The sequence below is a fragment of the Gracilinanus agilis genome, chromosome 1 (genome assembly GCF_016433145.1).
Source record: "Gracilinanus agilis isolate LMUSP501 chromosome 1, AgileGrace, whole genome shotgun sequence".
In the NCBI taxonomy this organism is placed as follows: Eukaryota; Metazoa; Chordata; class Mammalia; order Didelphimorphia; family Didelphidae; genus Gracilinanus; species Gracilinanus agilis.
This window is the reverse complement of record NC_058130.1, coordinates 20,714,942-20,741,458: the sequence shown is the minus strand read 5'-3', so window position 1 is coordinate 20,741,458 and position 26,517 is coordinate 20,714,942. Positions and strand designations below refer to the sequence as shown.

At 36.8% G+C, this 26,517-nt stretch overlaps 1 protein-coding gene and 1 non-coding gene across 6 annotated transcripts in view; one reads left to right on the top strand and one right to left on the bottom strand.

Annotated features, from left to right (window-relative positions):
* Positions 1-26,517, bottom strand: part of LOC123232362 (sarcolemma associated protein) — a 157,243-nt gene that overhangs the window by 65,470 nt on the left and 65,256 nt on the right. For all 5 annotated transcript variants that reach the window (XM_044658969.1, XM_044658825.1, XM_044658999.1 and 2 more), the window contains exons 2-4: positions 21,197-21,344; positions 15,275-15,347; positions 11,264-11,300 (exon numbers count right to left, since the gene is read on the bottom strand). In XM_044658969.1, the coding sequence (XP_044514904.1) occupies positions 11,264-11,300; positions 15,275-15,347; positions 21,197-21,344 (258 nt within the window). The remainder of the gene's footprint in view (positions 1-11,263; positions 11,301-15,274; positions 15,348-21,196; positions 21,345-26,517) is intronic.
* On the top strand, positions 12,745-12,848 carry LOC123232741. Its single transcript, XR_006505258.1, has one exon. It is a non-coding gene; the product is annotated as a U6 spliceosomal RNA (small nuclear RNA).

Below are 26,517 nucleotides of genomic sequence, written 5' to 3'. Positions count from 1 at the left end.
TAAAGATAAGTGGGGTGTATATGCTCCTAGTGGTTAAAAATCTAAAAATGGGCAGGGGAGAGTTAATCCCATCTTCACAGTGCCTCATTCCTATGTAATTTTCATTTGAAACAAATCAGCAAGAAATTATTTAGTGAGATGTCTTACAAATTATGCAATAAGCATTTGTACACAGTATAGCACAGTATAGACAAAAGAAAATTTAATACTTTGAAAATATACTTTATACAGACAAGGATAAAGCTAAAAGAAATGTAATTAGTCAAACATCCTATTTCTAAGGTGAAAAATAACCACTCTGATTAAATAACTGATTTATCAACTTAATGACCATTAAAACAAATAGGAAATCCAAAATAAGGAATAAAACTTCACATAAATCCTACTATTTAACAAACCAAAACCAAATAAATTGATTTTTAAAATACTTTTTTGTTGTTAATTTAAAATTCTACTTTGGGGAAACAAATTTCAAAAAGCAAATCTATAGATCTAGTCAATGTATTAACTGTTTGGGTTCTGCTAATGTGGTTTATTTTGAAAGGGTTTTTTCTACATTTGTTGATAGGTTTAACATTTATCATTTTTATGGAAGCAAAATATTCTAGTAATGTAACATAACCTGTTTGGTCCCTACCATATTCAGAAATGCAAGTCATTTCAAATTGTGGGTTTTCCCCCCTCATACTGGAATTAAGGCAGCTGTGAGTACTGAATACAGCCTGATTCTACCTTTTTTGGTGAAAATTTTTATTTTCAAATTACATGCAAAAGCAATTTTTCAAATTTTGAGGTCCTCTCCCTCCATCTCTCCTTTTGCCCTGTTCTTCCTCAAGTATTTTACCTCTGACCCCCTGCCTAACCCAATCTACCCCCTCTTTTATCAGCGTCTATCTCTTATCCCGCTCTCCATCTATTTCCTTACAAGGCAAGACAGATTTCTTCCCACCCATATCTTGCCCTCCACTGTAAAAGGTCTTCCTTTCATACCTCTTTCACATGAGTTAATTTGCCCCCAATTTACCTCTCCCTTCCCCCAATGCATCCCTCTTTCTCACTCCATTTTATTTTTTTGAAATTAACCCTTCATAGTCAACACACATCCATGCCCTCTACATATACTCCTAACTACATTTTTTTTTTTTTTGGTGCTTAGCACTTACCTTCTGTTTTAAAATCCAAACCAGAAGAATGATAAAGACTAGGCAATGGGGGTAAAGTGACTTGCCCAGGGCCACATAGCTAAGAAGTGTCTGAAGCCAGATTTGAACCCAGGATCTCCTGTCTCTAGGCATGGCTCTCTAACTATTAAACTACCTAACTGCCCCCTCTAAATGCACAAAGAAAAGTTCTTAGTTACAAGTAGCATTTTCCCATGTGCAATATGTATAGTTTAATACTTTTAAATTCTTTATTATTTCTCTTTTGTGTTTAACTTTTTATGCTTCTCTTAATTCTTGTATTTGAAAGTCATATTTTTCCACCCAGCCCTGGTCTTTTCATCAGGAATGCTTGAAAGTTCTCTATTTCATTAAATATTCATTTTTCTCCTTAAGAATTATACTCCATTTTACTGAGGAGGTGATTCTTATTTGAAGTCCTAGCTCCTTTATTCTTCAGAAGATTATATATCCAAGAACTCTGATGCTTTAATGTAGAAGCTGCTAAATCTTATGTTATACTGACTGTGACTCCATGATATATTTGAATTGTTTCTTTCTGGCTGCTTGCAATATTTTCTTCTTGAAATGAGTGCCCTGGAATTTAGTTATAATATTCCTGGGAGCTTTCATTTTGAAATTTCTTTCAGGAGGTAATTGGCAGATTCTTTGTTTCCATTTTACCCTTTGGTTCTATGATATCAGGACAGTTTTCCATGATAATTTCTTGAAATATGTCTAAGCTCTTTTATTTATCATGGCTTTAAGGCAGTCCAATAATTCTTAAATTATCTCTCTTTGATCTATTTTCCTGGTCAGCGATTATTTTTTCCAATGAGATATTTCATGTTTTCTTTTTTTTTCCTTTTTTTTTTTTTAATTTTATTTTTTAAAAATATTTCTTGAGGTCTCATGGAGTCATTTAGCTTTCATCGGCCTAATTCTAAAGAATTATTTTCCTTGGTAAGTTTCTGTACCTCCTTTTCCATTTGGCCAATTCTGCTTTTTAAAAAGTTCTTTTCCTCAATGAATCATAATAACCCTTTTCCCATGAGGCCAATTCTGCCTTTTATGGAGTTCTTCTTTTCAATAAAGGGCTATAACCTGGATATGTAACCCGGTATGGACAATGCAGGCATTCTATACCCGGTGCCAGCAAAGAATTACGGTATTCTCTTTCTTACAAGTTGACTGAATCCCTTACTATCTGTGTGCTAAGGGCTCCAGAAGCACTGCCACTGGTGTACACCTCTCCCTTCAAGACCTGCTTCTAGCTTGCAGGAGTGACCTGGCCTGGCCTGTACTGTACTGCACTCCACTCTTACCCCTAATGAGACAAACTTTTCCTACAAATCTAAATTGACTTGGGATGGAAAATTGTCTCACCTTGACCTTTGCTGTTTCTGCCACTCCAGAATTCATTTTGAGGCAGTATTTTAAAGTTGTTTTGAGGAGAGTTTGGGAAAGCTAGGTGAGACTTTGCCTTTACTCTTCCATCTTCACTTGACCATCTTGGCTGTACCCTCAGACCAGTCATTTTAATGATATTTTACAGACAAAGTCTTAGTAACATAATAATTATATCAAAAAGTATGATCAACTTTATGACTTTCTGTAGTTTAATTGTTTTTCAATGATGTCAAACTCTTTGTGACCACTTTTGGGGTTTTCTTAGCAAAAATACTGGAATGGTTTGCTGTTTCCTTCTCTAGCTCATTTTACAGATCCTCATCTGTAAAAAAAAAGCATGACTTTTTATGATGCCAAAATGTCTGAACCAGTCTACAGTTCCAACAACCATGTCTTAACCTGTTTTCCTGCTAGCACAGAATATTTTTGTCCACTTTCTTGACCAAACTGTCTGTTATACATTAGCATCTGGAAGGAGTTTTAATTTGTTTCTCTAATATTGAGGAAGCTACAAATAATTTCTCATGGTTTGCATTTCTTCCTCCAAGAAATGTTCACCTTCTTTAACTGGTGGAGAATACCAGTTAAAGTCTTTACGTTTCTTTTTGTTTTACTTTTAGAAAACTGTTTTCTGATGTACAAAAGTCTTACACTAAGTATAATCAAACTCAGTACGATTTCCAAATAATATTTTCCATTTGTTTATCAAAAAGTCTTTTTTTTCCAGTTGTTTTGGATTTCTAAAAAATATTCAGACATCACTCCGTCTTTTTCTAAGCCACTCTCTTCCTGTACTATGACACCATTTTCCTCTATCCAAAGCTGACACCTATATACTCTTCTTGCTTTCTTCTCTTGATCCCTTACTTGAGCTAACTCCCATTGTCCTACTGACAGCCATATCTTGCCAAATCTGAATTCTACTTAAATTGTTTGTCTCCTTAGGGCCTATCTACATTCCACTGAACAGAGATAGAGAAAATTATGAAACTATGCAAACTGGATTTATCACAAATTTATGTTCTATAATCTTAGCTGGGCCATCATTGCAGCAAAGCAATCCTTTTACACCATCATAAAGATTCTTATTCGCACTCATCAGAGTAGCTATTCCAGGCATTTTGTACCCTTTTTATACCTCTTCCCCACTAACATCCCTACATTCCCTTCTATTTCAGATCTCCCTATTTATTAGCTCCCATCCACTCAACAGAGGATCACATCATCTCATCTCTTCTTCATCTCATAGTTATTCAAACAACTGCCTCAAGGTAGTCATTCTCTTTATCAGTGCCAAGACAAATGCTCTGGTTTTATCCCCTTCCAAATTCTATAGCATAGTGTACTCACTATCATCTTTACACTACTGAATCCTTCTCTGCTGCCTACAGACACACTCATATCTCTCTCATCCTTAAAAATCTTCATTTGACTCAACTACCTCTACAACTATCATCCTAGATCTTTCCTCCCCTTTTCAGCTAAACTACTTTAAAAAGTCATCTACCTTCAGTGTCTTCACTTTCTTTCCTTTCACATACATCTAAAACCTCTACCACCTGGCTTCTTCCATCCTTAACATTCACACTCCCCACCAGGGCTTCATGACACTAGTATTTCCTAGTCTCTTTCTTGTCTATTTCTACTCAATCTCTTTTGAGAGACAATTATCCATATCATACCTATTCAACATAGATGGCCCACAAAACCCGGTCTTCCTCATCTTAATCTATACTATCTCACTTGGGATTCCATCAACTGCCATGGATTCAATTATCATCTCTAAGTGGATGGTTCCCAGATCTATAGCTAATAGAGAGCTCTATTCAATAGTTCCCAGTCACTAAATGCCTTTTAAATAGCTCAAACTAGATGTTCTTCAGGTACCTCAAATTCAACATATACAAAAGAGAACTCATCTTTCTTTTGTACTGGTGAGGGCAACACTATCTTCCCAGTTATTTAAGGTCACAATTTAAGTGTCACTTGATTTCTCATCACCACTCATTCTAAGTATCTAAACCCTTGCAATTTTTTTTTCTTTTCTACCTGCAAAACATCTCTTATATAATCCTATTCTCCCCGCTCACACAATGACCTCAAGTTTTCCCACTCCAAGCAATCCTCCACTCAGCTGCTAACATAATTGTCCTAAAAGTACAGGTCTGACCATATTACTTCCTCCTTCCCACAATCAATAAAGTCCAGTGGCACTTAATAATAGCAAGATTAAATATTTAAGTTCTCTGTATGATATTTAAAGCCCTTCACAACCTGGTCCCTTCCATTCAATATATAATCTATTAACCTTATCCTATTTGTTGTTCTGCATACATGACACTCTTAGTTCCATGTCTTCCCACTGGCTGACCTACATGCAAGAAACCCTCTCCCTCTACGAGTCAGCCTCCTCTCATCCTCTCAGTCTTTTCTCAAAACCCAGTTCAAAACCCATATTCTGAAGAAATCTCTTCCTGGCCTCTCAGTTACTAGTCTCACTGAGATTACTTTATGCTAGTAAGATCATATATACATCTTATGCATATGGACATTTTTATGTTTGCCTCCTATGTAAAAAAGTGTGAGCTCCATGAAAGCAGGGCACTGCTCTTGCTGTTCTACCACAGAGCCCTAAGCACAGAGCATAACACTTAGAATCCAAAAAACAAAGGAGTGCTACCTGACTTGCTTCTACTACTGGATTCATTTCAGAGGCTCCTCTATTCTTCAGCAATGAGCTAATTCACCCTCCAGAACAAATTTTTCAAAATTCTTGATATTAAGAGATCTTTTTAAAATCTGGTGACAATGATTCCTCTTAGACCTATAGTTTTAACTATTACCAATTACTTTTTTCCCTTTCAAATTTCATTTCTACTGTTCAGCTTTCTAAAGCCATGTCAATAAGAAGTGGTGCATGTGAAAAAAAAATCTACCTTAATACTTGTTTTTAATGGACTCACTTTGTTTTTTTTTCCCTCTTCTGCACTCACTATTAACTCTTAGTATCAAAAATATGCCTTCTAATTATAAAAGGAAGGCTTGTTCTGCCCAGTGGCCAAACTAATGCCTAACCCTCCTAACTAGACAGAGATAATTGCCAGAAGGAACTTAGCCCCCAGCCTTGGAGGTCCTGGACTGGTGGCATACAGTAGGTGTAGGCACTGCAAGAAGCAAGAAAACACAGCCTACTTTATCTAGTCAGACCCCAACCCCCTTCCACAGGTCATCCAAACCACCTTCCTGCCAGGCTGCTAGGCATACCTCACCCTGATGCTCCTTCTCGACTCACTATCTTATACTCAGCCTCAATCACCTCAACATGGAAAGAGTTATAAAATCAATCCTACCATGGATTCAGGAAGGGGCACATCAGTAGACTGCTCTAAGGCTCCTTGGCCATCTCTAGGACTTCCAAATTAAAGCACTCTTCCCTGGACACATCTACTCCATCACCAAACCCACCACCTCACCCCACCCTGCCCAGGTAAAAAGCGGGCACCTGAAGGTCAAAGAATGTCTCTCCCCAGGACTGACCATAATGCTTGGTGCCTAATGAGGCCTTAATAAACATGTTTTAATTTAATACTTTATTCAAGAACATTGGATAATTGATTTAGAGCTGGATCATTTAGTCAGTCTTTCTTTGATGATGTGATAATTAGATTAAATCTACACTACCCATCTTTAGATTTAATCACCAAAGGTGAAAACATCTCCATTTTTGGGTGGTCTGTAACCCATGTGTGCTAGAGTAACAAATCAAAATTTACTGACTGCCTCATGGGCAGTCCTAAGAAAAGCGTCTGTTGTGATTGGACACATAAACTAAGAGGAGGCCACAGAAAATGACACAAAAAGAGGCCCTTTTAAAAAGAGACCTCAGTCAGCTGGGATAGCTCTTCTGGTTTGTGAACAGGACCTGAAGGAGCTCTGCTGGTTCATGACTGGGGCATTCCAACGCTGTGAGTGTAAGGCTGAATCTTCCTGAACTTCTCTTAAGGAACTTCCCTTTTAATAGAGACTTTGTGACTAAAGCTTTTGCTTCATTTGCCTCTGGGGCCCCCTAGCCCTCCAGGCCTCTGGCCCTCTGAGTTTTTCAGCCTTGGGTTAATTTAGATCTAGCTGGATTAACTAGGATACGGGAGCAAATTACCTACTGTGATAGATTCTTATTTCCATATTTCTTCTTCCTCTTCTCATTTGTAAATAAATTTCCATAAGTCATTTTAACTTGAGGTTATTCTTTCTTTGGGGACTGATAATTGTTCAGTAGCCTGGAGACCTAACCTTTTAATATATTCAACCAAAAACCCCTTATACCCATTACGATGAGGAAGCAAAAGGTACAAAGAGAACTTGCCCAAGATCACACAGCAGACCTAGGATTTGAACCTAGATTGTTTGACACTAATTTCAGTGACCTTTCAACTACTCTATTCTTTCCACTGCTAGAGATTTAATATTTGAAAAAGATTAAAATAAATGTTTCTTTTCTCAAGGGTTTTCCCCTACATCTAGTGGTATGATAAAAGAAAAGCTGTATTTTTTCATCAATATAATTTATTACATTGTAACTAATTTATTATTGAGGAAACAAAACTGTCATTTCTAAAGTGAGATGGTCCACTGCTCTAATTGACAAGATATTCACACAACTCACTCTCTCAATCAACATTTATTAAAGTACCTTCTCTGTGTCAGGTCCCTTCCTAAGCACTGCAGAAACAAAGGAAGGAAAAGTTCCCTAACTATTCATCTATGTTTCACTCTATCTACCCTACCACAACCCCTTTCCCACTGCAAGTTCTCACTATCTGACCTACTAATAGAGGATCATCAGTTTGGAGCAGGAAAGACCTTGGAGACCACAGATGTGAATTTCCTCCTTTTATAAGTGAGGAAACTGAGGCACAAAAAGGTTGTGATTTGCCCAGACAAGAAACTAGGAAATGCCTGAGGCAGGATTTGAAACCAAAGCTGAATCCAATTCTAGGGCCTTTTCCCATGACTGCAAACATCCCATCCTCTCCAACTGGAAAGGGTGTGCTAATCTCATCATCTTGGGCTTTCCAAACCAAAAACTCCTCTCTGTGGCAACCCCTTCCTTTTAAGTCTGTTCTGTTTTATGAGAATTTTTAAGTTCCTTGATGATACCTGTGCTTTTTACATAGTAAGCACTTAATAAATGGTTTTTCATTCATTTATATGTTGTGGTAGAAATTCTATACCTAGTGTATTCCCCATGTCCTTGCAAATATTTTATTCATGATTTTTATGTTAATATTTACTATCAGCTTTTAGTTTCCCTTTCCAGATTTGTATTTGTTCCATAATAGAATCAAAACCATATCTGCCTCATATAAAGAACTATTTTAAAACAATCTAAGAAATAGAAAAGTTATGGTTTGGCCAGTCGAATCTGCCTATGGACTTACTAAAGCTTGCCAACTTTTTTTAAGGAAAGCTCCCTAGGGGGCTATCTGATTTCTTCTAAAATTGCTCTAATTTGGTATCCAATCATTTCTTGTTTTGTGAATCATAAATTCTACTCCCATATCCAATCAAATTTTTAAAAATATACTCAAATTTTGGTGATTTGGGTTTATGGTCTTTTCGATAAGTATATTTTGTCAATTTTGTTGGTTTCTTTTTTAAAATTGCTCTTTGATTTATCAGGTCATGTGATTTCTTATTTTTGCCTGCAGTGGCCTACACACCAGGGTGTGTGACGATTGACAAGCTCTGCATTTGGAGGCAGAGACCTGTGTTTAAATACTGGTTCACATTAACTGCATGAACATGAGCAAGGTAACACTTCAAATTTTTCCTAACTCTAGACTCCATTCATTTTTCTCTATTTCTTACTAAAAGAGAAATTTCTTTTTATTTAAAAGCTGCTTTATAAACTAGAGGGAAGGATGGCATAGGGGTCAGGATTACTCTCTTCATGTCCTTTCTCCAACCATCTCCATAAAAGCTGTGTGACCATTAATAAACCAATGCCTTCAGTTTTGAATCTGAGACTATAAAAAACAGATGGAGTCTGATCTGCTTCAGAGAAAAGAATGAATCAAAAGGTATAATCAAAATAAAAAACATCCACTAATAAAAGCCTACAAATTCAAAATAAAAGTACTGTACTACTCTGGCTACATCCTATAGCTTTTGATATAGTCATTCTCATTATGTAATCCAATTCGAAAAAAAAATTCTCTTCTAGTCACTTTTTTTTTAAATTTTACTTGCTACTTGGGCCTACACTTTTAGTCACTTTAAAATATCTTTGACATGTCATATGTCAGTATGATAAATGAATGTAGTGCACATACCATGATTTTTCTATACACATGATATATGAAATGTACATATACTCCTTATTCTCTTCATTAAGTTCTTTACATGTACCAATTAGATGTGATTATTTTTAAGCTGTTTTGAATGACTACATTTTGATATTAAAATATTCTGCTATTATTTTGGTTTTAGCTATTTCTGAAAAACTGAAGTTTTCTTTTCTGACTCTTACTTTAGAATTGTTAGGTACTTTTGTATTCTAAACTGATAAAAACCTCATGAAGAATAGAACGCGTCAATATAATGTGCTGTCTTTGTTGTTCTCACCACCTGGAGTGGAGGGTGGTTGCAACTTGGGCAGATATCATATTCTAACCCTGTATCATCTGGTAGGTGAATGCTAAAATGGGAGGAACCTTCTCATTGTGAAAAGTGCAAGATGCTGCCTATGAACTATTAGATTCCATTTTCATAATGATATTGATTTTCTCAAATCTTAATGAGAAATCTAGTATTCACATTTAGCACCACAGAGGTTAGATTTTTGTCTCTTCTTTAATTACATGTGACGGAAACAGAGCACATACCTTCTGGTTCTGTTACTGAGCCAAACTTATGGTTCTCTTATGGTTCACAACTCTAAGATTCTTCACCTCTGTAGACTTTACCTTAGGACTTTTCCTTTTTCAAAAACAGAATGAGGGGCATTAGCTAGGTGGCTCAGTGGATTGAGAACCAGGCCTAGAGACAGAAGGTCCTGAGTTCAAATTTGAGCTCAGACACTTCATACTTGTGTGACCTTGGACAAGTTACTTAACCCCCATTGCCTAGCCCTTACCACTCTTCTGTCTTGGAATCAATACATAGTATTGATTCCAAGATGAAAGGCAAAGGTTAAAAAAAAAAAAAAAAAAAAAAAAAAAAGTAAGTCTTACTTGGAGATTATTCCTAATGTCGTCCATCCTTGGGGTAGTTCTCCCAACCTACTTTCTTGAAATGTCCTCTGGCTAACACTCTCAGCATTTCATATTTTGTTAACAACTGTTTTATCTTCATTTTTAAAGTGGGAACTGTATTCAATACTTATCTGTTATGGCTAGAAGTTTGGTTGGTGTTCATAAGACTAATTGAAGAAGTGCCTGCTGAACTTCTGGCAAAAGCTAGCCAGGCTTTTCCAATTCCCCTCTCAAGAGAGAGAGAGAGAGAGAGAGAGAGCAAGAGAGAGTGTGAAAGAAAATGCACCTTCAAAGAGCAGAATCTTTCATGCTTTTTAACTGTTGGTGTTGACTTCCAATTTCTCCCTTCATCATCCCTTTGTGTTCTACACAAAGTCAGCTGTGATTCTGACGAATTTTTGCTTCTTCTGAAAGCTTTAAGAATTTGGTCATATCATTATAATGTTGCAGCTCAATTATAATGCATGGATAATTGCTAAATTTAGGCACTTTGTTATCTAAGTCTTATAGAATCGATTTGTATAACTGTCACTTTTGGGGAATACTTCCAGCAAAGTTGGACAATTTCTTGAACTATATTGTTTAGGTGCAGGTAGGTAGCACAGTGGATAGAGTACAAGACCCGGAAATGGTAGGACCTGGGTACAAATCTGACCTCAAGACACTTCTTAGCTACGTGACTCTAGCAAGTCACTTAACCCTAATTGCCTAGCCCTTGCCACTCTTCTTTTTTAGAACTGATACTAAGACAAAAGGTAAGGGTTTTAAAAAAAAGGCATGAGATGTAAATCATGAAATTATTATAATTTGACCTCTCTAAGTCCTATTAAGTATCCTAAATTAAATTGTGTTTTCCAATTTCTCTGGAAAAGAAAAGTGATTTTTTGGGGGGAACCATATTCCCATTGAGGTCATTGTTAAATATTGCTTAATTAGTATAAATGTTGTTATACCAATTTGTTAAGGACTTTAGATTTTTAAATTTCTATTCAGACTGATTTTTATTTTGTAATTTTTTTTGGCCACAACTCTTCACTCGTGTAATTCTAGGCAAGTCACAACCTCCTGGCCCTCAGTTTCCTCATCCGTAAAATGAAAAGGTTGATCTTAATGGATTCTGAGGCCCAAGATCTGGTTCAGTGCTGTCTATTACCCTGTAATTCTTTGGGATGTTTTGGTTTTTTTTAATTAGAGGAAGAAAAAGGATCCTGATTTACTTTCTACTTCTCACTGGAACAGGTCAATACTCAGCTTTAACAGGTCTGTTTCCCCTACAAGAATTTGCATATTATAATAAATGTTTTATCCTACACTTTTAAACAAAAGGTCATTAATTGAAGTGTAGGATTTTTTTTCATTATTAATAAAAATCCCTCCCCCACCCCCAAGAAAAAAGCTATCTCAGTGTGGAAGAAAACACTAAACAGTAGAATAACTTACTTTGTCAACAGGACTTGGTAATGGAGCATGGATGACACTGAAAACAAACAAAAAAAATGAAAAAAAGAGCATTTAAATCTAACAATTTTTCAAAGCAAAGAGTTAAAAAAAATAATTCCTATAAATAGGTAACTCATAAGTTTCAACATTTGACTTTTATATTTACTACTGAAGAAAATAAGAGAACAATTTGTACTGAATAGTTTTGACAATGCTGAAATATTTTTAAAGCATAATAAATATGCAAAATTCTCTCAAAATCCAAATGAAAACATGTACATACCTAGCTTTCCACAGTAAAAAAGATATTGTGTCAGGATCAAATCAACTTAATTTTCTTAAATCAAGTTGCATTTGTAATTTACCAGAAGGTCTTCTAATGAAAGCATTCTCTAAAGTGGATCCTCTATTAAACTGAATAACTGCTAAAATACAAGCACTTTTTGGTTTATATCCTCCCTTTTGGAATTCTGTAAATCAAAATTCTTTGTAAAGCTGCTCATAAACTGTATAAGTTGGTTTTTTTTTTTAATGTTGTTTGCTTACTAGAAAAAATTCTTTGTGAATTTAAAGTTTGTATGCTCATGTGAGAGAAACTGAGGTAATCCAAAAGCCAACCTTTTACCACTGCTGATTGGTAAATTCACATCCTTTCAAATGTTAAGAAAATAGTAATTGCTAATAGGAATAGCCTGAAAATGTCAATGTCACATGAGAATGGTACTTTTATCTGAAAATTTTTATTTAATTTAGAATATTTTTCCATGGTTCCATGATTCATGTTCTTTCCCTCCCCTCTTTCCACCCCTCTCCTGTAGCCAATGAGTAATTCCACTGGGTTTTACATGTGTCAATAATTAAGACCTTTTTCCATATTATTAATATTTGCACTAGGGTGATCATTTAGAGTCTACATCCTGATCAACCCATGTGATCAAGCAGTTGTTTTTCTTCTGTGTTTCTGCTCCCACAGTAAGGAGCAGAACCAAGAAGACATCATACACTGTGGCACAATCAAAGATAATGGACTTCTCTACTAGCAGCAATGCAATGATCCAGGACAATTCTGAGGGACTTATGAGAAAGAGCACTATCCACATTCAGAGGAAGAGAATGGTACTTTTGACAGAGTTAGCCAGGGTTCATCCCCATTTGGTCTAAAGCAAGACACTAAGCTTAGCCTAAGCTTTTGCTTGGATTTTCCCAAGTAGCCAAGTGGGCTTGAATTGTACAGGCTCTAGAGAGGAAAGGAGTGACATGTAGGACACAGAGAACAGCACAAGCAAGGTGCATCAGGACCACATGTCCAGTGAATGTCCAATGTGGCTGGAACCTCAAGAGTATAAAAGAAGCTGGCTTTTACTTGATTTTAATGAAGACACACTGAAGGGTTTTGAGCAGCCAAGAGATAGGCCTAATCACAGGTTATTATGATGGCAGTTTGAGGGCAGAGGCAAAGACTAATTAAGAAGGGCACTACAGTGCTCACTTCCGCAATACATATGCTAAAACTGGAATACTACAGGGAAGATAAGCACAGATCCTGTGCAAGGAAGATACATTCCATATTTAAAAAAAAATTTTTAACCTTTTATCTTCCATCTTAGAATCAATACTGTGTATTGGCTCTAAGATAGAAGAGTGGTGAGGGCTAGGCAATGGGGGTTAAATGACTTGTCCCAGGTCACACAGGTATGAAGTGTCTGAGACTAGATTTGAACCCAGGACCTCCCATCTCTGGGCCTGGCTCTCAATTCACTCAGCCATCCAGTTGCCCCCTTAAATATTTTTTAAAAAGGGTGCTGCAATAATTTAGGAAAAGATACTATAGATCTTGACAAACTACGCACAGAACATGAGTGAAGAGTCACAAAGATGACTAGAAGAATGATGGGATCTAGAACAAAAAGAATAATGTCCAGATGGAAAGGTTTTAGGAAAAAGAAGATGCATTTTGTTTGAAACATATTGAGTTTGACCCTCAACTATTCCTACCTTGATAATTCTCCTGTCTAGTTTCACCCTGCGTCAAGTATGGTGCTAGACCAAAGTATAATCCTTCCTTTGACCCTTACCATCCATTGAATTGAAACAAGTAAATCTAGCTAAAACTCCAATTTATAAAGTGGGATAACGATGATATCTGTTTTGTCTACTTCAAAGGACTCTTGTGAAAATCAAAAGAAATAACAGATGTAAAAGGGCTTTATAAACAATAAAGCATAATTTACAGATAGGCCAGAATGGCAGGAGCTTAAGTATGAATGGGAGGCAGGTGCATATACATATCTGTGCACAGCACAAAGGGCATTGCACTCACTGCTGTACCTGAAAAGGCCTTCCATCTATCTAGTGTTTCCCATTTAGATTTAATACAACTGCCCTAATAAAAACAACAAAATATCATGAAAAAGCCTTCTAACTTCTTTCTCATTCCACTTTTTGATGTCTTTCTTTTCTTCTTCTCTTCTTTCCTTGTTCCTTTTAGTTCGACCTCCCTCTCCTTGATTCCCAACATATCCCATCCACAAATCACCATCACTGCTGCTCTAGAAATGATGGTCAAGGAAATGGGACTCTACACTTGGTTAGCTATAAATTTTTCCTGAATGCTAAAATACTTGAAATTCTGAGAGGGAGGGGGGGGGGGGGGGAAGAGACGCTAAATGTTTTAAAATATATAATGGATTAAACTAATCACAGAGTAAACATTAAGAAACATTAGCATAATCAGCACATAACTTGAAATTATTAGATTTTAATATTCATAAAATTGATTAGACATTATCATGTGTAATTAGAAGCTAGTACAAGTGTGTAGTCCACATTTTAAAAGGTGAGAAAATGAGCTCCAAAGTGTATTTAGCTGCCTGATATGAGAAAATGTAATGAAAAGAAAGGAAGAATCAAAAAAGAAGCCAAAAGCAGCCTACAATGCAGTTATTTGCTGAACCATGTGTAAATTTTATCTTATTATATGATTCTGTTAAATAAAGTCTGAACATTCCAGAGTTTGTCAGAAACCAAATTGTTATGAATAGCAAATGAAGAAACTTTCTCTTTGGGAAAAATTTCTACTTGAAGAGAGAAAAATTCCCATCATTTGCTCATAAGAAATATGAGTGACTATTGTTTGTTTGCTTTACACCTTATGGGATAGGTCAACACCAACCATTTCCCAACTAATACAGTGAGAGGAAACACATGCGTTATTGTTGTGTCCAAAGTCAAGGACTGAAGAAAGAAGAAGGCCCTTTAAGTACCATCAATCTTCAAGTTTAATGCAGGGCCTCTATGTCTTCAAAGATTCCAAAAGGTTTATTTCCTGGGACTCCAATCCCAGCTACAGCCAAGCAACTTACTAACCTTATCCTGACAACTACAAAACAAAGCACTTGCCAAGACAAGAAGAGTCCTCTACCCTTTGCTTTCACCCACTTATTTTTTTCTTTTCACTATTCTAATGACCCTTATCTTTCTCAATTCTCCATCCTACCTCTCCTTTCTTCTCTTCACTCACAACACAAAATTACAGAAGTAGAAAAGAACTCAAAAGCCATCTGGACTAAATCCACTCTAAATATCCCTCTACAGCTAATATGCCAAGGAGGCATTGAGCTCTCCTTGAGGACTTCTGGGGAGGGAGGGGCACTTCCTCTCCTGGGAGCCCCATATCACTGTGATCTAACTGTAAGGCAGGTGTGCTACCCTGTACCTTCCCTCACTGCTCCTAGTTCAGCCAGGAGAGGTCAAGCACAACAGGACAGCCTCTTCCTAAGTAACAGCCATTCCTATAGACAGAGACAGCTCTAATAAGGTTCTCCTCTGGGCTAAACATTCCAAGTCAGGCAGTCTGGGCCCGAGTCCTTGAGTCAACCAAGCTATTTAGTCTCATACAGTCCCAGTTTCCTCATGGGTACTTCTGAGGGTTGTTATGGGGAAAGCACTTTGTAATGACCTAAATATCAGTACGAACAATTAACATCAACATCATTAGTGAACTATACTTACTCAGATCGTAGTCGAGCTTCCATACCATCTGGCAGAAAAAGTTTTATTGTGGAAACAATACATCCGTGGGTAACTAGAAATAATAAAAATAAAAATTTTTAAAGTAGAATGAGTACATTGAAAATAAGAAAAACTTCAGATTATTAAAAAAACAACAGCAATCCAGTGCTCTTTGGAATCAGTTACTTGAGGAGAAGTGATGAAATGTGATATTTTAAATATCAGCATTCCACCACATGCTGACCTCTCAAGAATCAAAGGGGATAGAATGAACCAAGGTCCTATGTTCTAGGAGCTTACTGTCCAAGAAGAACGCTTAAGTTCCACATATAAATAATAATAACAACACAAATTACTGGATGATAAGTTCTGAAGAGGTATAAAATGCTAAGAAAACTCAGGAGCAAAGGAGAAAAAGAACCTGGCTCTCAATGAAATGTCTGAATATTAGGAACCAAGGAAAGGGGTAGTATGTGAAAAATCTATACTGGACAAATTCAATAACTGCATCCAGGATAATGGACAGTTAGATGTAAGGCAAATTAAGGGCATTATTTTCTGTTCTTTAATCACTAGCACTAAATCCAAACCTTTTCAAGCTTAAACCATCCCACCACAACCAAAACATAACAATGACCAACACCAATGTCACACCCTCCACTAAAGAGAATTTCCCAATGCCTCAGCTTGCCTTGGAGAAGACTCTGGGCCTCCTACGGTATTTCAATGTAACTCAATAACTGACAGGTGCTACCCAGCTAGAAAGGCTTCAAATTACAGGCCTCTCTACAAACTATAAAACTATATGCCTGCTGTCTGAGGATCAGCCTTGTTTGGTGGGAAAGCTAATTGCCAGAATTAAATGAGGAATTCTTTTGGCCATGACAACTCTCGTGTAAGATAGGCAGCATCATTCACTCGGCACTTTACAAACATCCACAGAGGCTATGAGAATACTTTGCTAGTCATACTATCTTTTATTTTTTAGTCCAATATGCACAATTTATGGTCTGCAAGATAATACTAGAATTAATTATGGCAGATCTCATCACCTTCCTGGGGAGAATTCAAGGCTGCATTACAATCCCTGGACTTTATTAATGAAGTTTTATTACTAACTCTCATGCCACAGAGTTGTAAAAACAAGCACATCTGGTTATCTTTGGCAATTTCTGGCCATTTTAACTCCCAGAATATTCTGTCACTTTGAAAGATACATAAGAAAGGTAAGTAAGTTTTAAACTCCAAGAGATGAATGCTATACATACAAAAAATGTTAACTATAAAGTCAAGAAATACACATAAGTAAAAAATAGTTTAACTAAAGGTACCAAGAGAGGGTAGCTAGCTACAAAAATTATTCAGCTTAACTATACTTTTTTGGTCAAGTTGTTTCAAATGGACAAAATGAAACTAACTCATTTTAAAACTTAGCTATACAAAACATACTTGTACAATTCAAATGTATTCCAAAGTTTCATTTTTTTTTTAAATAACCCTTACCTTCTGTCTTAAAAATCAATACTAGGTATTGGTTCCAAGCAGTATGTCAGTTAAATGACTTGCCCCAGGGTCACCCAGCTAGGAAGCATCTGAGCCCACAGATGAACCCAAGACCTTTTGTCTATAGGCCTGGCTCCCAATTCACTGAGCCATCTAGCCGTCCCCAAAGCTTTTATTTTTATAAAGCTTCACAGTAAGAACATTTGTCCACCTTTATTTCCATAGCTTTTATTTTTCCCCAAATTATATTATTTATTGAATAAAATGTCACCTTAATTAACATTTGTGAAAGCAATGATCGATTTACAAGGTGCTTGCCCAATTAATCTCACATAAGATATTACTGTTTTCAGACTTGAAGAATTTTATAATTATTTCATTAAATTCTTCTCTTTAGGTTTTTAAGACACCATTCTCTCCTGATTCTCCTACCTACATGACCACTCCTTCCCAAAACTGCCTTCACTGTATCTTCATCCAGATCACAGTCTCTAAACATAGGTGTCCCACAGGGCTCTGTCCTAGACATTCTTCTCTTCTCCCTCTATACTACATCACTTGGTGAGCTCAGCAGTTCCCAGGGATTTAATTATCATCTCAATACTGATAGTTCTCATCTCTACCTATCTTGCCCAAACTACTCTGCTGACCTCCAAATCTTGTAGCATCAACTTAGATTTCTCAAAAGGGACAGTTTTTATTAAACTTAACCCAAAGGACTCTGAATGCCAAACCAACCCATTCTCTTTCCCTCTTACCACCTCCCTAAACATCTTCCCTATTACAGAAAGAAAATATCTTTTTTTCTTAACTAATTATCTATATTGACTAAAGTCCTGTCCATTTTGTTCATGCTCAAATCTAACTTGGACCCCAATGCCAATATTCAGGAGTAGTGGCAGAAGGAATGATTCATGGTTGAAGACATCTTGGGATTTAGAGAGGGAAGAGCTGTGAGCTATCAAGGCCACACTCTCACTTTGCAAATGAAGAAGCTGAAGCCCAAAGAGGTTCAAATGCTTTGCCTAACATTCCCCATGTAGGTTGGGGCAATTAGAATTCCAAACTAGATTCTTGGACACCAAATCTCACAGTTCTTTTTACTACATTTCCTTCTTCCCCTTGGGCTGACTGACTGTCTACTTAACTAAGTTGATTATCTACTTAACAAGTAAAACAACTCACAGCAGAAAACAGGGGCTACCTGCTTTAACATCTAAAGGGTTATAGGGGCAGCCAGGAGGCTCAGTGCATTGAGAGGTAGGCCTTGAGACAAGAGGTCCTGGGTTCAAATGTGGCCTCAGATACCTCCTACCTGTGTGCCTAGCCCTTACCACTCTTCTGCCTTGGAACTAACACATAGTATTGATTCCAAGATAGAAGATATGGGTTTAAAAAAAATTTAAGGGTTATAGTGACATCCAGACGTAAGAAAACACCTAAGTCTTGATTGAATGTTTGTCAAATGATCAATAATGAAAGTTCACAACAACACTAAAGCTGGTTAGTATTTCATAGTCAGAAAACATAGGATTAAAGAGTTGAGGAAAAAGGGACTTTAGAAAGTATCTAGTCTGTAGAAGGCAAAACCTGAAAAACCCCATTGAGCAAAGTTCTGGGGGACAAAAACCCTCAGTAAAACTGAAGCCACAGATCAGCTGAAATTAGGCACATAGCTCACTCCTCACCTGTGACCTCAAACCCCTCCTTTTCACCCCTCCTGGTTGTACCTACAAAATCAGTGGTGTATGCATTCTCTGGGAATCTGGGTTAAATGGTTACATATTGATTTATTATCCTATAGCAGTGATGGGCAAACTATTCACCTCAGGCCAGATCCAGGCCATAGTTTGCCCATCACTGCCTTAAGCAATTCCCTAATCACTACGCCCCCACATCCACATCCATAACTATGGCCTGGATCTGGCCCGAGGTGAATAGTTTGCCCATCACAGTCCTATAGAAAATTCTGTCTAGATTCAATGAGATAAACCAATGCATTGTACCACCTTGTAAATCATTTACTTTTACTGTATATTTGAAAATCTTGTGCTGGAACCCCAACTTGTATTCCCCCTCATAAAAACAGATGTAATGTTCAATATATTTGCCTTGGCAGTGATCAGCTTACTTGGTCTGCCTGACCCCCACTTTGTTCTCTCTTATTTTCCTCCATTTCCCTTGCCCCTCCCTGGGGACCCTCAAATAATGTCAGGAAAGGCTTGACTCTAGTCTAAACCCATCATCTTACAAATAAAGGAACCAAGACTCAGCAAGGTGAGAGGTGACTTGCCCAAAGCCAAAAAAAAAACATTTTAAGAGCTGGGATTCCAAAATTAGACCCTCGGACTCCATATTCTATATTCTCTCCATTACACTACTGATTAGAATATTGAATATCCATTTATTTAGCATTCTACTAAGATCATTGTCAAAAATCATAAGAGACTAATAATGGATAATCATCATTTTATAAATTTTTTAAATTATTAAGATCTATAAGGTCTTTAACTTATAAACAGATTTATATTTCCAAAGTCTACAAATCAGAATACATTTACCTATAGAAACAACACCATAGTAAATTGTGGATGGAAAAGTACCCCCCAAAATAGGAAAAGACTAAATGACCTGCTGTACTGAATCACCAACTAGAGCAATGTTTCTAAGGGAAAATTTTCCAAATGGAGTGCCAAGAGTACCTCTTCTAATTCCTATCTGTGGATCAGCTGGCATGAGAAAATCCCCCAGAACCAGACTAGTGTTGGCCCTTTGGCTTGAGGAAGGAATTGGGGGAAGGAGAAAGTAAGTAAAAGGTTGCTGAATTCAGAGGACAAGAGGGAAATAACTCCAGACCAAGAGTTTTGCTCTTTTCTAATATGTTGATGGCCATTTCCACATAACTGTTTCCTTTATAAATAATGTATTTAGTATAAGACATTTAAAAAACATTCTCAGAAGGGGGTGCTAGGCTTCACCAGACTGCTAGAGGAATGAGGAGACAAGAAACAAAAGAAAAGATAAGAAGCTCTCCAGGCTCTAGGTCAAGGGGGAGGAGTACAGGGAAGTATTGTGAAATTGAGGTCTCCTGCTAGTAAAAATTCCCAGGCAGATTTTCAGGGTGCCTGCTCACTCTATTATCTTCTGGGAGCCCCAAGGGCTAAACCACATGCTTTCCTTTCAATTTGTTCTTGCAGTCACTTGCAACACAAATGTTCTGTACTCTGCTACAGAAGAGAGGAATCTTCTAACTTCTCCCCTTAAGTAATAACATTGTCTGAGGTTTTCAAAGTTTATTATTAAAAGGAAGAATAAGAAATAGAGGTTGGGTTTTAAAAACACTTCCTCCTAGCATCTCTCCTTTTCACCTAAACCAAACCTAGTTGGGAAAGATGAAAGTGTACATAGATGTTAATGGTGTCTCTGTGTAAACAATGGATTCAGGTAATATTCATTTCTGACCTTTTTTTTTTTTTTTAAAGAAATCTCACATTTGAGATCTGAGCAGTGTAAAGGAACCTTTAAAAGGAGACAGACTAAGAAACAGAGTGAGTGGGCCTTCTAGAGGAGGGTGGTAAGGAGATCAAACAAAGGATATCCAAAGAGACCTAAATCTAGGAGACCTAGTGGTTTGAGGTTTGAGGATGAGGTTTGGGAAGAGGAAAAAATGCTTGCCAAGGTTTCCTCTCTTCTGCCCTTACCTTTTTCCCTGTTAGTGCTTTTATATCAAACCCACTCACAATGTTCCAAAATTATTTGGGCAGTTTTATGCAGTGATGGGAATCAGGAGTTCCAAAGAGAGAAAGAGAGGAATTTTAACACTGGAGTTCTTGTGGCTTCCAGACAAATTCAAAATTTATTTTTCAAGAGAAATAATTTTTATTTATAATAGGTTCCCAGCTAGCCCAGACTACTGAATTAGTACATCACATAGCTAAAATGGAACTGAAACAGTATCAACAAAATAGCATTGGGGAAGGGACTGGAGAAAATGACACCACCTCATGTTTCTCATTAAAAAACACTATACATATTTCCTTTAATTAATGCTGCTTAGTTTGCTCTGAAATAGTCAATGGAATTTGGCTTAAGTGATGAACATTCATTCTGGAGATCAAATAAAACTAAGGGAAGCCTCTACATTCCTTTTTAAAATACCATTGCTATCCTTTACCACTCTGTAAGAATTCAAATGCCAACCAATTGCTTTATCAACCCCTATATCAGGCATTCTTAATCAATTCCTCAATCAGGATTTCCTAGTTATTCAGATTTCCACACAGCCACTTAGCACCAGATCCCCCTCATCCCAGAAGCTAGAAAATTGATCAAGAAATCAGAAGAAAAATGCAGTTCTATGGGACAAAATATAATGGTAGAATGCATCAGATGGTCACCTCAACTGACCCATACTCTTACCTTTCCGTGTGTTTTCAGTCACATCTACACCAAACTGGATAATGTCACCAGAAAGAATTTCACAAGGCGGACTTTCTTCAGATCCTCGACTCAATCTCTGGCTATTTATAAAGGTACCGTTACTACTTTTAGTGTCTTGAAGATAAAACTGCAAAAACAAAACAAAAAAGTAACTTAACTGTATGTATCTATTGTAACTGAACTGTAATAGCTATAGAACTGAAAGTGGGAGAGAGATATTTTTTGTTGTTCAGTCATTTCAGCTGAGTCCAACTCTTTATGACCACATTTGGGGTTTTCTTGGCAAAGATACTGAAATGTTTTCCCATTTTCTTCTCCAGTTTATTTTATAGGTGAGGAAATTGAGACAAACAGATGAAGTGCCTAGGAGTCTGTCATAAATTAATGTCATAAAATGCTTGCCATTTTGTCATAAAATTAATCTGGTGAATTCTCGTCTTTTTGTATTTTTACAGTTTATGTAATCAGAATTGTTTGAATATTTGCTCGGACACACACACACCTTTTTAAAAAGTAGTAATAAGCCAGGACATTTGATGGTTTTGTCAATTCTCAGTCCTAAAGTACAAGTCTGATGAATATAATATTGATCTAAAAACCAGATAGGAAAAGACTCTGGCCTTCATGAATGCTGGCTATTCTTTATTTGGCATTATCAGTTCAAACTTGCTACTTTCAGATTTTAGGGTTTATAGTTGTCTCAGGATGCCAAAAGGAGATACCAACTAATAATGAATTCCCACAGCTGAAAGAAACATTCAGGAACACTGATTCCAATTATCTTACAAAAGAAAAAAATAGGCTTAATCTGAGATACTGGAATCAAGTTTGAAAGCCAGACACAAATATTTTTATCTTTTTACCTCATTCTAAGATAACTTTTCTTATATGTTATCTTTGTTAAATCAAAGTAATGTTTTATTCTTGATACTAGGGACATTTTTTGTAGTTTAAAAGGGTAATTTTAACAAGCTTTCAATATCAAAAACTACTGTTACCTAGCTAACCTTCTGGGTACAGAAATTCAATATAATCCTCTAATTCGCTCCTGAAAAAAAAAAAAATTGCCTCTTTAAAAAGAGAGGGATTCTCATGCTTCCCATCTTTTGGCAGAGAGGTGATAGACCCTAGGTGCAAATGATAAGCATGGCAGTGCTAGAACTACCCTGCTCAATTTTAAAAATCTTGAGCTATACAAAAGTGATTCATGGGTCTCTATATGAGACTTTTTTCCTCTTATTCTTAATATAGGATAAGTTGAAGTTGTGATATTCAAAATAATAAAGATTTGAAAAGAGAGAGAAAGCTTCCCATAGGCAGCACTGCAGAGCTAAAAAAGGAATCTCACAGTCAGTACTGTTCAGACTCAAACCCCACTTCTGAAATACCCTATGGAACTCTGAACAAGCCACTTTAACCCCCCGCCAAGGCCCAAAGGAGATGGCCAAGCTAGTCATTGTCTTAACTTAATTCCAAACTGCATTCTAAAATGGTTGGATCAGTTGAAAACTAACACAGGAGTATATTAAAGTGCCCCCTTTCAACAATTTCTCTGACACTGACTATTCCAATTTCTGTCAGTTGTTTTCACTTACATGTCTTTTTTTGTAATATAGAGTAATAGTTTACAATTCCTCTTTTGAGAACTGTTTCTTCCTATATTTGGATTAATTATACACCATAAAAGGGTTTTCTGGTTTTTTTTTTGTATGATAGATTTGTATTAGTTCCCTATAGTCAAGTCAATCAATAATTACTAATAGTTGGATATCAGACTTATTAGGATACCTAATGGAAGGATTTTTTTTCTCAACCAACCATTTCTCTTCTTACCCAAGTTGCTGTCCGAGTTTATGTAAAAGCTTTTAAATTTCATGTTTAAATGACCTACTGTAATTGCCTCTCTCCCCTGCTGGGTCAAGAATTTTTTTTCATGCTATCTCCCCCAATTAGACCATAAACTCACATGAAAGACCATAAGCTCCTTGAAAGCAAGACTGCCCCATCTTCTGCTTTTCTTTGTAAGCCCAGTGTTTAGCACAGGATCTACCAGATAGTAGGTACTGAATAAAGGTCAGCTGTTGACTCCTTTTCCCTATACAGCCATTATCTGTGTCTGGGATCTGATCAGGTTCTCTAATCTTTTATAAGTATGATCTTCAGTGTTTAGTTTCTCTATCTATTTTAAAGCTTATCAAATTACATTGTTTAAGACATTGGTACAATTCTAATTGCCACCAAATTGCTATCCAGTTCTTCACAAATAGCAAATTCTTCCCCAAGTAATTATGGTGTTGGGTTTTGTCTGATTTATTGAATTTAGCTCTTTCTGATTCAACCTTAATCTATCTAGTCTGTTCTACTGGTTTACTTTTTTGTTTGGAGTTTTTGTTGTTGTTGTTTTTAAGCAGTACTAAGAAGATTTAATGATTATTGTTTTGTAGACCTGAGGTCTAACCATGCTGTCCCCTTTCACTCTTAGTTTTAAAAATCATTTCCTTTGAAATTCTTGACATTTGTTCCTCCAAATGAAATGTTATTATTTTGTTTTTCCTTGGAGATCAAAGATAGATTCAATACACAGAAAAACATTAATAGCAGCAATTTTATTGGCAGCAAAGAACTGAGAATAAAATAGATAGATGCCCAACAATTGGAGAATGGCTAGATTAACTGTGATGACAAAATATTACAATGCTAAAAAACAACTATTATAAAGAATTTATTTAAAAAATTCTATACTTGAGAAGTTTAATCATTGTACTGGTTAAAGGAGGGAAAAAGGATTGCTCATCCCATGGCTGACTTTGGTCCAGTTTCTACCTAGAAATATGGGTACTAGTTTATTGTTCCTTGCTAAGAGAAGAGGGACCACCCCATTTGGTCCCACAAGACTGGCAACAAATGGGAGGTAGGGAGAATGGCAATGGAGAGATAAACTCTCTTACATTAATTCTCAACCAAAAAAGATAACCAATTCCTGAATGTCTTTGCTAAATAATGTTGAAGTTATAGCTTCATTTGTATATTTAGCCTTGATGTTTTTTGTACTAAGATTTAAATATGACATATCAACTCTGAGCATACAAGGAGATAGGAAGAGATGCAAATGGAGTGATGCAAAGGGAACCACATGAAACAAGGAAATTATGTGCACAGTGATTGCAGCACTGTGTAAACAGGAATAACAAGAAAAAACAAAAGTGAACATAGAAATGATAATGCCCCAGCTTGGTCTTCAAGAAGAGATTTGGGAAGGTACCTCCTTTTCCCTCTCTTCAGTCACTAAACTACCGGCCATCACTGATGACTTATTAACATTTTTTAATAGTGCAATCTTAAATATCCAGGCCATCTATCTGCCTTGAGTCTAGTATGGTAAATGACACAGAATGCTGGTCTAATTCAAATTTCTGCCAAACTGCCTTCCAGTTTCTCAGGAGCTCTTGTCAAACAGGGAGTTCCTTTCCATATAATTTATGCTCACAGGTTAATCAAACATTGAATTGTTGCATTTGATTACTTTTGTTTCATCTTTAAATCTAGTCTGTTTCACTAATAAAGTTTTTTTAAACCAGAACCAAATAATTATTATTACTTGATATTAAAATCTGAGGTCTTATTATCATTATATTCCCTAATTCTTTTCTTTGACACAAACAAAAAGCAACCACCACCAAAACAAACAAACAACAAACCTTTACCAAGGGCAGGTAGGTGGTTCAGTGGATAGAGCCAGGCCTGGAAAGGAAAATTCTGGATTCAAATCTGCCTTCAGATACTTCCTAGCTATGGACAAGTCACTTAACTCCAATTTGCCTAGCCTTTACTGCTTTTATACCCTGGAAACTCAATATTGATTCTAAGACAGGAGGTAAGTGCTTAAAAAAAAATTTTTTCCCCTTCTGTCTTAGTCTCAATTCTAAGACAGAACAGCATCAAGGGCTAGGCAATCTAGGTTAAATGACTTGTCCCGGGTCATATGGCTAGAAGTGTCTGGAAAGAAAAAAAAAATTTTAATTCTTTGTAATAAAGAATGTGTCTCTGGGAGGGGAAGGATACACTGGGAAATTATGGTGATTTAAAAAAAAAAAAGATTGATACAATTGTGGAACAGTGATCCCTATCTATACTGGTGAAAGGAGTCTCTTCACCTGGAACAAGAGACAATCAGACAGAGATAAAAGGAAGAGGCTATTGAGATACACAGAAAGTCCAGCAATGTATTCACTGCAACACAGTCTAAAACTCTTCAACCAGAAAGTCAGGAAATGAATGTTCTAGAATGACTTCTTGGTATGTGAAGAAAGAAGATAAAGAAACAGGTGATATAGAATCTCTTCTGAGCTCTAAATCAAACTTATATTTGACTTTGGCTGCATGAAGTAATCCCAACCTGTAGCCACCTAGCTCTATCAATCAATGAACATTTATTAAGCACCAACTACTTACTAGGTCCTAGAGACACAAAGACAAAACTAAGACATAATACTTGTTCTTGAGCAGACATTTTCTTGAAGGAGAAAATAGGGACATATAAGGATATACAAAACATATTGAAAATAAAGACAAAGTAATTTCAAAGGGTCACTGATAGCTGAGGGGATCAGAAAAGGCCTCATATAGGAAGTGGAATCTGAGCTCAGGTAGAAGGAAAATTTGGGATTCGAGGAGAAGCTGGTAAAGATGGAGCAAACTACAATCCAGATCTATTCTAGAGAGGGTGAAAAAGCCCAGCATAATGGGAAGTGTGTAGACTTAAGACTCAAAAGGAGGGCCAGCTAAGTGGCTCGGTAGAGAGCCAGAACTTAACCCCAATTGCCTGATCCTTAACACTCTTCTACCTTGAAATCAATATTTAGGATTCATTCTAAAACAGAAGGAGAGGGAGGGAGGGAGGGAGGGAAGGGAAAGAAGGAAGGAAGAAAGGGAGGGAGGGAAGGGAAAGAAGGAAGGAAGAAAGGGAGGGAGGGAAGGGAAAGAAGGAAGGAAGAAAGGGAGGGAGGGAAGGGAAAGAAGGAAGGAAGAAAGGGAGGGAGGGAAGGGAAAGAAGGAAGGAAGAAAGGGAGGGAGGGAAGGGAAAGAAGGAAGGAAGAAAGGGAGGGAGGGAAGGGAAAGAAGGAAGGAAGAAAGGGAGGGAGGGAAGGGAAAGAAGGAAGGAAGAAAGGGAGGGAGGGAAGGGAAAGAAGGAAGGAAGAAAGGGAGGGAGGGAAGGGAAAGAAGGAAGGAAGAAAGGGAGGGAGGGAAGGGAAAGAAGGAAGGAAGAAAGGGAGGGAGGGAAGGGAAAGAAGGAAGGAAGA